This window comes from Artemia sp. Qi Xiang Cuo, chromosome 13 (assembly GCF_049724085.1).
Source record: "Artemia sp. Qi Xiang Cuo chromosome 13, ASM4972408v1, whole genome shotgun sequence".
In the NCBI taxonomy this organism is placed as follows: Eukaryota; Metazoa; Arthropoda; class Branchiopoda; order Anostraca; family Artemiidae; genus Artemia; species Artemia sp. Qi Xiang Cuo.
In genome coordinates this window covers 24,007,798-24,023,794 of record NC_142806.1, presented here as the reverse complement: position 1 = coordinate 24,023,794, position 15,997 = coordinate 24,007,798, and the positions used below count along the sequence as shown (strand labels likewise).

At 35.0% G+C, this 15,997-nt stretch overlaps 1 protein-coding gene across 2 annotated transcripts in view; it reads left to right on the top strand.

The window, feature by feature from the left end:
• LOC148945100 (diacylglycerol kinase theta) overlaps positions 1-15,997 on the top strand; it is a 201,028-nt gene that overhangs the window by 144,034 nt on the left and 40,997 nt on the right. For both annotated transcript variants that reach the window (XM_089099201.1, XM_089099202.1), the window contains exons 12-14: positions 3,985-4,133; positions 9,506-9,673; positions 10,879-11,005. In XM_089099201.1, coding sequence (XP_088955327.1) covers positions 3,985-4,133; positions 9,506-9,673; positions 10,879-11,005 — 444 coding nt within the window. The remainder of the gene's footprint in view (positions 1-3,984; positions 4,134-9,505; positions 9,674-10,878; positions 11,006-15,997) is intronic.

Genomic DNA, 15,997 nt, shown 5'->3' with positions numbered 1-15,997 from the left:
TATACTATATGTAAACAATCAACAAATTGCCTAACTTACAGCCCTTGCCCTGAGGCCTCGGACAGGTAGGGGGGGTTGATATTCCCAGATGCATAATTACTGAACCTTTTTAACAATGCTGAAAAAAAATACGTGTCTCAAAACTTTGTTTGGATGTTTGTTTTTGGTAAATCATGGACTTTTGGGGGGGGGGGCTGGTTGCAATCAAATCACTTTTGAATTTTAATTGGGTATATAACTTCCAATTTCAAGTAAATTGAGCCCCATCGGAAGTTTATACGAAATCCATTCCATTGATGCCAACCCTAGAGGCATTGTTGTATGTTCTTCGGACTATTTTGAATAAAATGGTTATCTCATAATTTCAATCAGATGCGTTTGGTGAAAAGAGTAGGGGGTGGAGAGGGGGGGGCTAGTTACCCTCCATCTCTTTTAACTCTTAAAAGGGAACTAGAGCTTCCAATTTCCACCAAGTGAGACTCCTGAAGCTTATAAAACCATCCCTTCCATAAAAACCCTAAATGCCTCCGGAGCCTAAGTTACGACCCTTGCCCCCAGGCTGTGGGAGCAAGTTTGTTTCAACCCCAAAAGCCTTGTTATATGATCTTTGGACTATTGTCACTAAAATTGCTATCTCAAAATTTCAATTCGATGCATTTCAGGACAATACGACGTGTGTGTGTTGGTTGGGGGGGGGGGGGGGTATGTAGCTGCCCTCCGATCACTGTTACTCTTAAAAAGGGCACTAGAACTTCTGATTACCAATACAATGACCCACCTCCGAAGTTTATTTGACCACCCTTTCTATAAAAAAAACTTGTATGCCCCCAGAGCATAACTTACAATCTTTGCCCTGAGAGCTCAAAAACATAATTTCTGGAACTTTCAACTACGCTGAACAAAATGGCTATCTCGAAATTTTAATAGTATGTGCTAGGGAAAATAATGGGTGTGGAGGGGCTGGTTGCCTTGCAATCACTTTCAACTATAAAAAAATGCACTGGCCCTTTCAATTTCCAATCGACTGAGCCCTTTTTGTAGTTTCTACGACAACTCCTTCTATACGAAGTGCCCTTGTCTAGAACAAACCAAAAAAAGAAAAGAAAATAATACATTGTGCCAACATCGTTCTTTACTTAGGCAGCGCTGTTGCGCTGCCTCTGATAATAGCTGTTACTCTGACAAAAGCCTACCCCCAGGCCTAATGTGACAGATATAGCCCTAAATATTATAGTTCTCCATTGTTTTTCACCACTGGATTCGTCCCATTTCTTTGTTAAGAGGTAAGGGTATTCTTACTCTCCAACAGCATCTTGTTATCGCAAAAGAATTGATATCAGTTGGATAAACATATTATATAAAACTAATCTAAAAATGGGGGTGAAAAATGAAAGTAGATATACTAGGGGGTGGGATGGGCGCAGTTTTTACAAGATTAGTGACTATTATAGTTGGGAAGAGCGTCAATTGGGGAATCGAATGAAAGAATAACGTGTTGACAGCAAAAAGTAGTCCTGTTTTTTCGACAGAAAGTAAATTAAGTCAGGGAACATTCCTTTTTTATTTCTGTCTTGCTTGTCACTATTGTTTAGCTTCTATTTGGAAAGAATTGATCTTTTTTTGCAAATATAACTATCTTATTTTATTTCGTTCCTAATCTTAGAGAATAATTGCCATTAAAAAAAAAAAAAAAAAAAAAAAAGAAAATGAAGATCACTGCTATCATAGTCTATGTGTAAGGGTACATTTGCTAAAGAGCGACGTGTATCCAATTATTTTTTTTAATCTCATCATATAAAACATATGATTTTAGAAAGTTTGGAGCGAGTACCCAGCTGCTCTTTATGCCCCTGTCATCCCTGGACCTTCACATGGTATCATATCAGAATTTCAAGTTGGTTATTTTAATCAGAATGGTTTAAAAATGTTCTCTCCACGGGTAGACTAATATAATGCGACAGCTTTAGGGGCAAGTGCGACAAATTCTTGAAATAAGCCAGTTCAAAAATGACGCTTGGTTGATACGTTTTAGAAGAAAGTGGACATGTTATACTTACATAAGGCCAAAATAATACGAGGAACTTCCTTCGGGGTTAATGTTAAGAGCAGAAGTTGGGTAACGAGGAGATCGATAAAGTGGATACAGTTGTGAAGTGTGTTTTTGTTAAGTTTTTTGTTAATAATTGATAATAAATAAATGAAAATAAAGTTGTCAAGTGCGGTTCTTAAACATGGACGCTCCGGAGGAGGACGATTTGCAAGATATTTGAGGAAAACAATGGACGATAGAAAAATTCTAAAAGTTTATTTAAAATCCGCAAAAAAACCAAAAACCTATTCCGCTAAAAACCAAAAACTTAATAAAACGTAATAAGAAAACTAAGAAATACCTCTAGAAAGTGTTGAACAGATATATGTTTCAAGTTTTGTTGAATAGAAAAATACAACACAAATTTCAAAGCTTAATTCGGTTGATGGATAAAACTGTACCAGCTATTGGAAGGAATAGCGAAATTTTCGTCTTACTTTAAAATATTAAAACGGTAGGTTCGGTAAATAGGCCAAATTAGAAGCTTTAACGGAGGACATAAACCTTAAAATCCAAGAAGTTTAACTTAGACTTTTAGTTCTAACTAGAAGTCGGTGAAATGAAGACTTATAGTTCAAATTCTGTAGATTCCTAGTTCTAACTAGTTTCCATAGTAAGTTTAAGTGTCTCTAAAAAAAGGTCTAAGGATGTTAGAATGACTATCGCCTGTTTCAGAGTTCTGTTTGTTATTGCAGCTTGAAAAAGTAAATATTTTTTAAAGGAATTTAAATAATTTTTACCAAAATTGCAACGTCCTCGTGTGCACACCTCGTTTGCAGAAAAATGTTACTTTCGCTATAGAGGGGAACAGACAATTTTTGGACCTTTCTATTAGTCATGAATATAAATAATACATGCGAAAGAACGCTTTCTTAGAACGTCATTATGCCTTATAAAGTACGTGTTCACAAATTATTTTGTACCATGTCTGTGTATGTAAGTATTTCTAGGACATGAACTTTAATATGGGGTTTTCTTTTTGGAAATTTGAACTTTGACTTTGAACTTTGACTTTATTAAATATAAACACATAAGTAAAACACAACTCCAGGGACTGATCAATGATCCCTAGGGCATAAATGTAGTTCCTGGAGAACTCGAATATTCATACAAATACTATCACTAACAATTGACAAACAACAAATTGCCAAACAAACAAACTTTAAGAGAAAAATGTGAAGATGACGACGTTGGGTAAGCATGATAATATGACGATAAATGAAAAAGGAAAGGTTGTGTTAGTCCTGGGGGTGGTAGACTATTCAAGTATTTATACATGAAAACAGTAGTTTGGAGCTGACAAATTTGTCTCACTGTTAGCAACTGAGATTTAAGAAAACTTTCTTAGTATTAAGTCTATTAAAATAAATGGACCTTACAGCTCTATTTTGGCACTACCTTTTTGACAAAATGCAAAGAATGTTTTCAGCCTTCACCATCTGAACTTGAAAAATGGCATAAAAAAGGAATCTTAACTAAACCTCACCCAAAATGTCACACACGGAACGGGGCTCGTGAGGATCACGTTATGCACCTCATGGTAGTGGAGTCCATTTCCCTTGAACTGAATTTCCAAAATGTGAAAAACAGAATTTATTAGTGCTTACTAGACTTATTTTTAGTGCTATATATTAGTGCATTACTAGACACGCAAGTAGCTGTGTTATAGTTATTTTCAACTTTTAATCCCAGTTTTTTTCCTATTTTCATTTTTTTACGCTTGCCTGCTCTTTCTTTTCTTTTCTCCTTTTACCAACTGTTTCAACTTTATGATGCTTTTCTCTACCTTATTTTTGAAGTGAAATAGAAATGTACTGTTAGTCATACTACCCTTAAAAAGAGCATATTTAAAGTGATAAATAATCATAATCTAATATATCGTTTTTGTTTATTAGGCTCTATGTGTTCCGAAAACTTGCCAATTATCGTATATTAGTTTGCGGTGGAGACGGGACAATTGGATGGGTTCTTCAATGTTTAGATAATGTAGGACAGGATTCAGTCTGCTCCTCACCACCATGTGCCATTGTACCTCTAGGAACTGGTAAGGACTTTTAATGCTTTCGTGGAATTTTTCGTCTCTAAGCAAAGTTTTATTAGAAGAAGATTATCTCCAGATTGAGTGAACAGTTTTTCTCGTGCCACTTGGGAAAATTGACACTTTTTTGACGAAAAAGGAAAGTCTGGGTGGTCATGACCCAGAAAGTCTTTCTTGGATTTGTCATTCTGTGCCATATATGTCATCCTAAATTATGTTACGCCCGATGCTTTCATTTTTAGTTCTAAAATTCCAGTTTTTCCATGTATGAGAAAAATGAATATTTTATACATTTTAGTAGGTTTGGAGATAATTTTTTAAGTTATTATATTTTTTATTTCACTTTTTTTTACCTTTGGTATATTTTTTTGTCACCTGGGACCTGAACCAGAAGAAAGAGTTAAGAATGCTCACTCTCCAAAACTCATGTATAAGAAGAATCCTCAACATCCACGGGCATCAAAAGACGGACCCCACAAGACGGGCCAGTGTCTTGTGAGAGATATCATAAGAGTTAGCAGATGGAGATACCTTGACAAAACGAAAAAATCGTAAGGAATAGAGAAACGAGGATAATAACAGTCAGTGAAAAAAAAAATGCAGATTGAAATAGAAATATTTGGGTCAATACCTCAGCTTAACTGTCTTCAGTTCAAAATAATAAAAAAAAATACAGATAAAAATCCAAAGAATTATACAAAAACCAGACGTTAAAACCAACACTAAAACTAAAATAGGAAGACCCTTTCCAACCAACGATGAAAGGGTAACTGAATGAAAAAAAATATAATATGGTCTTTTAGAAAGTGGATCAATGACCGAAAACCAACCCTATCAATAAATTGCCTTTCCGGCTATGTACCTAGATTTAAGCAGAAACGAAGAAAATTTGGAAGAATTCTATTTACCCTGCTATGTAGTTTAAAATTCTTGCTGGTTAATTAGGTTAGCGTTTTTTTTTTTTTTGACAAATCAAAATAACTAAGATACCTTGGCCACGTATTACGCATGGACAATATCCGATTACCCAATGCAACGCTTCATTGGCAACCAACAGGCTCACACCTCAGAGGCAGACCCAGAAACACCTTGCGACGAACGTACCAGACCGACCTGCGTAACCTCCACATGTCAATCCAACCTCAGTGGGATAATATTCTGGCAGAAGCAAACCGCCGGGAAGATTGGCGGCTCCTTTTCGATACCCTATGTGCCACTTGAGACACAGGTGGATCTAAGGTTTAAATATTTTTGCGCTGGAAATTAATCATTAATTGTTTATCAATTAACGAATGAAAGATTTTAAGCCGAACTGGCCAGCCATTACAAAAACCAACAAAGAGAAAATCTAAAAAAAAACAAAAAAAACAAACAAACAAGACTGTGGCCAGTGGAGAGAAAAGAAAACACAAATGCAAAACAACGCGAAAACTTCTACAGTTCTCTCCACTGGCCACAGTCTCGTTTGTTTTTTTTTTTTTTTTTTAGATTTTTCTCTTTGTTGGTGTTTATCAATTAATTGATTAAAATCTTTAATCACTCGTCAGTTAATTAATCATTGATCATTTCATTACAGGGCAGATCTAACTATTTGTATTTTACTACAAATCTCACTTGTAAAACTCAAAGTCAAGATCTTCTTATCTGAAAATTGTGTTCTAGCCATCTTGACCTGTCTTTTGTCACAGCCCTAGAAAATAGTCGAATCATGTTTTTTCTACAGCTTATTGTTTGATATACGACAGGTCAAACAAGTACCAAATATTGTCCTTAGGAAGTTCCTCTAGAAAACATTTAACACACATTCAAAATTTTGAAGCGTCCATGTTCTTTAGCCAGTCTTGATGACTCCCCTTACCATGGCTTCCAGGATCCTTAATCTACTGAGCAGACTTATGCTCCTACTTTTCCAAAATTTTGACCATGCTCCTTGGATATTCTACTTTTTACATGTTCACTGTATCCAGCATCTTTACGAATAGAACTACCTAGGCTAGTGAAGCTATTCACTTTATCCATTTCCTTGTTTCCTAACATCTCCTCGCCACCCTCACTTATTCCTAGTTCAAGCCAGGTTGTCTTCTTGTCACTAATTCTCAAACTTATTTTTGTACCTTGATCTTTCACAACTTCCAAAAACCCGTTTATTTCGTAGAATTTTATTTAGGACACTTATCATCTTCGTAATCTACTAGAGTTTATAAGTCTATTAATCGGCTAGAGTTTTACCTTTCCATTGATATCATGTTCTCCCACTGTCTTTGCCATGCTCTTTAGGGCAAATTTTAATTGGTTTTAGCCCTCATAAAGCGTACTAGAACCCAGAATTTGCTATCGAGTGAGCCCTTCCGTAATTTTCTGTAACCATCTTTTGTATTTGATGGCCCGTGGGAAAAAAATTTTCTATTATACATAAGAGACACATCGCTCTTAAATATGTAAACCCTATGGCGAAAGCCGCTGTTTTCTTGACCCTTGAATTCAGCAGCTCCTTAAAAATGAAAGTTTTATTAAAACAGTCAAAGAGCATCAAAAAATTTTGGTTCAAAAACAATTTTAAATACTTCCTTGAAAGTACGCGATTAAACAATCGTCCAGCAGCTCTTGAAGAGCTACAAAATGCTCGGTTCCAACATGAACATAAATTTGCATATGAAAGAACTGAAGCTGAATTGCCCAGCCATGAGAAAAGCAAAGAGAGAAAAAAAATCTCAAGATATTTTTTTTTTATTAACAAATGGGTCACAAAAAAAACATACAAATTTCCATATAATGCTAACAAAACAAAACTGCATATAATACCAACAATATCAAAATAGGTCCCAACGCATATTAGCGTGTTTGGGATGTCCCAAAAAAAGGAACACTTCAACTACTTATACACTAATACACTTCCTCGGGGAAATAAAACTCTCTGAATCCTCCTCCCCTTCCCCACCCCAACTAAACAGTTATTGAACATTCAAGGATAATACATTTTTTTACAGGGAAGTTAAAGGAATCCCACACTCATACTCTATGATTCATCATGCTTCCTTTCATATACCGACAATCACCTCAATCAACACACAAGAAAATTTTTGTCTTTTAACATTCACAAGCATATACTCACTCCCAGATCAATCACCTAATCTATGTCTACAATACTGGTTAAAACAAATACATCGCTAAGAAGCACGAAATTCCTCAAGAACCTTCTTACCTTTTACTTCCTGCATGAAGCCTGATAAAGGAAACAAACGGGACTACGGTCAGTAGAAGGACACTAAGTAGAAACTAAGTACTAAGTAGAACGGACACTAAGTTGAAAGATCTAAAGCCGAGAAGACAAAAACAAAGAGAAAAGAAATGTCAAGAAGAAGAAAACAAACGGGACTATGGCCAGTTGAAGAACGCTAATTAGAAACTAAGTAGAACGGACACTAAGTAGAAAGATCTAAGGCCGAGAAGACAAAAATAAAGATAAAAAGAAATTTCAAGAAGAAGAAAACAAACGGGACTCCGGCCAGTAGAAGGACACTAAAACGACGAACACTAAAAACGCAGGAAAAGACAAACTAAAACGACGCGGATATTTCGCCTATATAAATTCTAACTTGAGATTTTCTTTTCTCTTTGTTTTTATTAATTTGTATATTTATATGGTCATCGCGCTGACTTCCGATGTGTTATGATGCTGCTATTGATGATGAAGGTGAACAATTCTATCAACACTTGAAAGTCTTGGAGACATAGCATTGAGGTAGATGGGACGCACATGTGACGGACGAGTTTTACGGCAGCATCAAACAAGAATATTCGGAGAGTAATTTAAATGCGAAATAATATTTATAAATTACACAAATATAATCTAATAATACAAATTACTTTATTAGTTAGAAGTGAAATTTTTATTTGAATATGTATGTTCGCCATTTGAGGAAAAGAGAGAAAAACTATAGAGCCCTAGAGGCCAAAAAACTTGGAGCTTCTGGAACTTTGATTTGGGTAAAACTGTTCGTTGTCAAGCGTATGTTTGATAAATTTTACTTTTATTCCTCTATTTGTACCTTTTAATGATTTTTGAGAAAAAAAGAGGGTTTCCAATTGTTGTAAAAAATTACGATCATAATGATACGGGAAGTAGAATATCCTCGGGAAGTTAGAGGATATTCCCTTGGAGGTGGGAGGCACCCAAATTTTCGTCCAAGATGGCATTTTTAGACCAATCTTGAAACTTATATTGTCCTGTCAATTGCAAAGGCGTTAATACAGTTTACATGTATACGTAAAGAACAAGGGAATTTTTTCATGCCGCTCCCCCGCCTTCTTCCTTCGAAACTTCAAGGTTTATATTTTTATTTCTCTTATATATTTCTGTATACTGTGCCCATCTTTTTTTAACTTTTGAATACTATCCTTTCAATACAATTTAAATGTATTCTAGAGAATCCAAAGACTTTTACATGCCCCCCTCCAACTTCCCAGCTCTTTACTTGAAAGTTCAAGGTTTTAATAATTTTTCTAACCTCTTTATTTTGTTTTATATTTAAGTTTTTTTAGTATCACACACCTCAAAAGTCAATTCCAAGGGTTGACTTAGTGAAGAGGGATGTGCGTCCTCCCCTCACTGCCTTGTTATTGAAAAACAGGTTGAAATTGCAGTCGTCTTTGCTTGAAAAGGTCAGATTTTAGCCAAAGTACGTCACAGATCTAGTTAAACTATATCTAATTTCTAAGTGCGTTCACGCAAATTAATGAAGTTTATTCCCATGGCACAAGGTCAATGAACAAAACTTATGTTAACAAGTTGGTTAAATCTAGGTCTGGGTTTTCTATTTTTTTTGGAGGAGCTAAGCTATGGAATTCGTTAAATGAGAATATTAAAAATAGTAATTTAAGTCAATTTAAAATGCTGTTGAAGAATGAATTGTCTTTTAAATATGACTTTAATGATTAATGGGTTAGGATGTATAGTTGATAGATTAAATTGGTATTGAATCATTAAATGCAGTGTTCTATTTTTATTGAGGTGTGTTAAGGAAGGAGTTGAATGTGGAGTGTTAAGCGAGTGGTCGCAGGGAATATGATGCTGTAATAGTCTTTTGTTTTCAAACCCCTTCCGATGTTGATTTTAATTTTCTTTTATTATTTGTTTGGTTATCCCTCCTACATATGATGCTGTGGCATTTGGAGGAGATGTGTTTAAAAAAAAAATTCTTAATGATTGATATTAAATAAATAAAAAAAATACGGTAAATTGCTGTTTAAAATGCCCATCATTATATTATTTTTTTTACATCATAATGTTAAATTGGTAAACCTTTTGATTACAGGAAATGACTTAGTTGGTATTTTTTTACATCATAATGTTAAATTGGTAAACCTTTTGATTACAGGAAATGACTTAGCCCGAGTTCTACGATGGGGGCCAGGCTATTCGGGTGCGGAAGATCCTTCAACACTTTTGAGAGACGTTATAGATGCAGAAGAAATTCGGCTTGATCGATGGACTGTGGTTTTTCATGCTGAAGAAAAGACGGACCCAAATCAAGCAGGATTGGCAGGTAATTTTTATTGTGAGCTCCGGGTATGTCTTGTACGACTTGATGAACAAAGAGGTTGATATCCTGCGAAGGGAAAAAAGATAAATCTCAACTCATTTAAAGAAAAATAAGATTATGGCGAAAAGAAACTGAAAAACAAGGATGCCATGTCCACGGACCGTTCCCAGGGGGATCCAGTTTGAATTTTTTGGTATTCGTCTCCACGCCTGCTAATACCTTTGAAACTTTTAATCGTTCTAACTCTCTGTATGTTTATCAAATCTGGACAATCCAGGAAATCTGATTATCAAATCAGTGAATTTTAAACGGGTAATGTATGTAGAAAAGGTGTGTCTGAGGGTGGTGGTGATATGAATTTGTCAAAACCGACAAAAACTAGTAAACAGTCAGAAAAAAAACAACCTCCGATATACATATACCACTATTTACTCATAGATTAAGCTGCTTCAATTCATGAGTCTTTAGTAGAAACAAAAAAGTGACGGTGAGCAAAATGCATGGAAAAATTTAGGCTATGTATTGCACATTGGAGAAGAGGGGGATAAAGTAAAGTGTATGAATGATATTAGTACTCCTAAAAATCCCAAAATACTTACTTACATCATTTCTTAAAGCGTTTTAATTTACTGTACCAGCCCCCCCCCCCTAATATGCAAATGTATGGCCCAAATTATATATTTCCCATGCATTTTGCCATACGTCACTCTTTTATTTTAACTCAATGCCCGTAAATGAGAAAAGTCACCTTTTTTTGCAAACCTGAGGAATGTCCCTACTGTCAAAATGATTGGCGAAAGTTAACTAGAAACCAACAGCGTATCCAGGATTTTTCCTAGGTAGAGGCTTTACAAAAAAAAACTTTAAAAAGCCCTTCAAAAATTAGTTTATATGCATGATTATTATTATTATGTGCGTTATGTGCGTTTTTACGAGTTGAACAGAAACTTCTAAGGTGGGTAGATGGGGGGGGGTGGTTCAAACCGGTACCTCCCCCTTCCTCATTCACTGGATACGAACTTGATACGAGCACTGGATACGACCTAGTATCTAAGTAAAATGTTGAAACTGGAAAATCTCGCTGAATACGGCGAGTGATTGTCTGCCTTTACATATTTTTTTTAGATTTATAGGCCTATGTTTTATATTGTGTATGTAGTTATAATTTGTTTTAAAGTTTTTATGCTTCAAATATTGTTGTATTGTAGGTGCAGCGAATGAAGAAAATTCGCAGATTTTTGTGATGAATAATTATTTCGGGCTTGGCATCGATGCTGACTTATGCCTAGATTTCCATAATGCAAGAGAGGAAAATCCAAATAAATTTAATAGCAGGTAAACTTATTTCCTTATAGCCATTTTTTCTTTATTTAGTTTTTTTTTCTTTAATATTAATTTTATATTTCATTTTTGATAAACGGAGAGTTGGATGTATCCAAGAAATGTGTAGAGTATGTTGAGAGTTCTGATAGTATTTTGAATAATAATATTGTGGAACAAAGGGCCTTAATAGAGATTTTCTATACTCCTATGAGGTAACAGTTCCTGGGGGTATTTGGCTCAATCTCTGGCTACTGGTTTTTATTTTATTTGCTATTAATTGAATTTAATTAGATTCTTATTTCAATTAGCTAATTTACTTGTTTCTTAAAGTTATGCCTAGATTTCCATAATGCAAGAGAGGAAAATCCAAATAAATTTAAATGCAGGTAAAGTTATTTCCTTATAGCCATTTTTTCATTAGTCAGTTTGATTTTATCTTTTACCTGGTTTTACTTTAATTAAAAGGTGATTTTACTTTTCTGTTTTAGATTCTTAAATTCATTTGTAATTTTAATTGCAAATTGATCAGAGTGATCATGAGTTATTTTTGTAAATGTAGTTTTGTCATTTAAGTGACGCTTAACACGCGTTTTCCTTCTCTTCATATGATTTTATTGTGTGTTCAGTGATTGTTTTAGCTCTAACCTTTTTTTTTTCGATAAAACCATCCGGGCCTGAATCTGAAATGTTTGGGCTTTCCTTATTGCACAGTATATTTTTTCAGTATGTTTTACTTTCTTCAGTAGGAGTTTTACCCGTTATTATATCTTTTCATTTCATTTTAATTGTAAACAGAAAGGCATTGTGATATGTAAAATTATTTGCTTTTTGAATAGTTGAAGAAAGCTGCTCTTCAGAAATAACCGAGTCAAGCCCAAAACGAGCAGAAATTAACATGAGTAGGGCTCAAAACCCCTATGCATTCCCAAGGCCAGAACATAATTTGCACCGTACTAAAAAAATACAAACGAATGTGCATTGTCAGTTTAATATACATATACTGATATTTATTAATCAAAATGCTAATATTATTTGATTTATTAAAGTTATAAAGTAAAAACATTTATATTTTTTCAGTTAAGTGCAAATTATGTTCTGGCCTTGGGAAGGAATAGAGGTTTTGAGCCCCACTCATGTTAATTCCTGCTCGTTTTCAGTTTGACTCGGTTATTTATTGTAATTTCTGTTCGTTTTGGGTTTCATTTATTTATCGATGCTGACTTGTGATAGTTTCACGCTTGGTAGGTCATTTGATTTTATTTTTGCTCATTTTTCGTTTAATGAAGTTGTTTACTTTTCTTTGAAAAACTTATTTTGTTGAAAAATTTTTTTTTTAATTAATCGCTAAAAAGGGGGATTTGGTGGCTTCCATCTGCTGCAGTTTGTTTCTGGGAGTTTCTGTGTTACATTTGTCTTTGCATTAAATAGAAAATAACACCGAAAATTGCCCATCTGAGGGATTGAAAATATGCAATATTCGCTATAATTCGCTTTCAATTTCAGAGGCTCATAAAATAAACCGTGCAATGATCTTCTTTTATGCTAATTTTGGTCTTATAGGTAAAAATCAAGTTCTTCTACACGGTTGCGAGCCATTGCGCCCTAGTATTCGGAACCAACCCCATTGTTTTCCCCGAACCACCCTCAAACCAACAGCAGCGGATGTGTATCATCCCCTGGAAGATAAAGGGCTCTGTTGTCTTGGTGTTATTGTGGATGAATGCCTTAGTTTTAAAAGTCATGTTTCTTTTATTAGTAGTAAGATTGCAAGAAATGTTGGAATGATGAGAAAGTTAAAAAATATTTTCCATGATTCTGTTTTGAGATTGATTTATTTTTCGTTAGTTCACCCGTATTTAATATATTGCGTGAGTATATGGTCTAGCACATTTTCAGTGCATTTGCAGCAGTTACGTGTGATACAAAATATGGCACTGCGAGTGTTGTCCGGAGATAATCGGAGAACTTCGGTGAGATCCCAATATGTACAGTTAAATATTATCCCTGTGTCAGGTCTTGGGAAATTTTACCATGGGTTATTTATGTTTAAGTATTTTTCTAATTTGGTTCCCAAGTGTTTTTAAAATTTATTTATTTCTGGTGATGATGTACACAATTATCCTACTCGTCATGCTAGAGATATACGGACACCTCAAGTTACTAGTACTAGATTGCTATTTTCAATACGTCATGTGGGGCCAGTTGTCTGGAATAATTTGCCTGTTTCTTTAAAAAGGTCAGTGAATCTATGTGAATTCCGTCGGGACCTTAAAACCCTTTGTCTCCATAGGTATGAATTTGTATGAATTTGTTTAAAGGGTGGTATAGTTGAGTCACTCTCAGGTTTGCCCAGAGCCCGTTTTTCCTATATATTTTTATTTTTTTTTTTTTTGTTTTTCTATTATTTATGGGTTGGCGGCGGGAAGTTTTGGAGTACGTCAAGTATTGATTTTTGGTTATTGCAACCAGGAGCCGAGTGAGTGTAGGATTTTCATTTTTTTCTTCTTTTTTCTTTCTTTCCTCTTTTTCTCGTTTTTTCTCTTCTTTCTCTTTATTATGTTATTATAAGTGTTAATTTTAAGAGGGTAAATACTTCCGAACAAGCGTTAGCTTATGGAAGGTCATTTGTTTTTTGCGTTGTGTTGTTTTTGGAATAAACCCTTATCTTATCTTATCTTATCTGTATCACATGTTAATATTTAAACTTGATTTAAAAAAAAAACCTTAAAGGCAACTTTTGACGGAAAATCTTCCTTATGTAGGCCTAATGGAGGCGCACCCGATCGTAAGGCATGAATTTGTATCATGCACTATAAATGTTGGTGCCAGATCATGTCAACGGGTAACAATTAATTTTACTTCGTAGGCCCAGTCTGTATTTATGTGCAACGCCGTCATTGGGCAACCCTTCTCTAGTTGCCACTGTATTTTCAAATTGTTTTCTTTTGCCTTTATCTTAAGCGGCGTTCACAAGCGTGTCTAACTAGAATTTAATGTCTAGACACGTGTCTAGTCAGAATCCAATGTCTAGGCAACGACCGTTCACAAGTAAAATTCGGTGCTTAGCTAGACACGCTAGACAAGGTGCTTGGCTAGACATTGAGTTCTAGACTCTAGAACTCAATGTCTAGGATTTTCTATTATAGCTAATCATAATGTGTCAAGATCCACTATTTTCATCATTTTTGTTTAAATTTGTAAACTTAAATTTAATTTTTGTTTTCTCTTTAATTGTTTTTTTTTTCATTTTAGGCAAATGTGAAACACCAGAAATAATCATGAAGCACACTAAGGCAATTGTTTTGCTTATATCATCCATTAGCTTGTGACAGTAAAAATAGGGATTATAAATTTGAAAGTTTTGCCCGCATAAGCTCTGTTGATTGGTTAGAAATGACAATTTGAAACTAAAATTGTAGTTTTAGCTAAGCACCAAATTTTACATGTGAACGGTCGGTGCCTAGACATTGGATTCTTGCTAGACACGTGTCTAGACATGCGATTCTTGCTAGACACGCTTGTGGAAGCCGCTTTACCCTGCTATAATAACCTAACCTCAAAAATACGAATAAAAGAATTAAAAGAAATAAAAATATAAAAATAAATACTGTAGGATATTTTACTGCGTATATTATATCTTTATTTTGGAATATAGGGCGAGTATTCCAACATCGCTTCGGTTCTTCATCGTTTTTATTTGTCATACTTTCCCTTTGGCTGCTCACTTTTACACGTGGGGGAACTTTTCGGGGATGATTAGCCTAGAACCATTTTATTGTATTTCACAATTTCTATGTTCATGGAAACTACTTTTTCGGGCTTAAGGACACCCTAGACGGTCAATCATTTTTATCAAAAGCCTCTGTCAATCGATTGACGTAAGCATGATTGACCGTCTAGGAACATTTTTGACGCTTTTGTCAAGCGTTGACGGCGATTGATAGAAAGTTTGAATGACCCAATCGGTTGAAGAGAGTGATTGTCCGTCTAGACGAGCTTTGTTCAAATATTGCGTCAATCACGCGCCAACAACAATGGAAGATATAAACAAAAATGTGGAGCGCGAGTTTTTTTGTTTATTAATTGAGTTATACCGGGATCCCCTGAGTTATGGCAAGTTAAAAGTAGACTATTTTAACCAAAATAAGAAAAGTGCAGCATTGGGCAGGATATTGCAGGTGGTAAAGATATTGAAACCTGATTATGCAAAAACCACTCAAGAATTTTGATCTACAAGATCTGACAAAACCGGCCTTTATTTGGAGACAATTATCTTAGGATTAACCTAATTTCACTTCTGGGTTGTGTTCTGAATAATGGACAAGTACCATTTTTTTTATTCATTTTGTGTTAAAAATGTAAAAGAAATAAAGAGAAAAATGATAAATATCTGAATGTTATCTTTCAACGCCTCGATAATTGCGGAGCATGTTTCCATTATGATGAGCTCCAGAGTCCGGGGAGCAATGGTGCAGATAAATTTTAGGTCTTCCAAATCGGTGCCCGAAGCTAGGTAGCTCAATGTGATGGAAAGTGACTGAGTCGCAGGAATTGCTTTTCGCATATTTGTATCTTTCTTCTCTTTATTGTGCCGTACTAAATTGAGTAAAAAATCAAAAATCTTGTTCCATTCTGATTAAGTTCCTGTAGTCCTATGGCTCTGTATCCCGCAGAACGTTCAGTAAATGATCATGAGAGTAGCGAATTCTTTGTACCACTCCTTGGACCAACGACGTTTCCTTTTTTCTTTTTTATCCCCGCTTTAGCGCAATCAAAGTACATGCTAGAATGGCCGTGAGATTAGCTTTGGTCAAGATTGAAGGGTTGATTTTCGAGTCGATTGAAGGTTGATTGAAGCACACCTCAAACGATTGACAGAGGCTTTTGATAAAAAAAATTTAACCTCTAGGGTGTCCTTTAGAGTGCGCAGCAGCGCAATCGCAGCAAAAAAAAAAAAACTAGAGTAAATATAATAATCCATATTTATTGTTCGTTTGCTGGCTT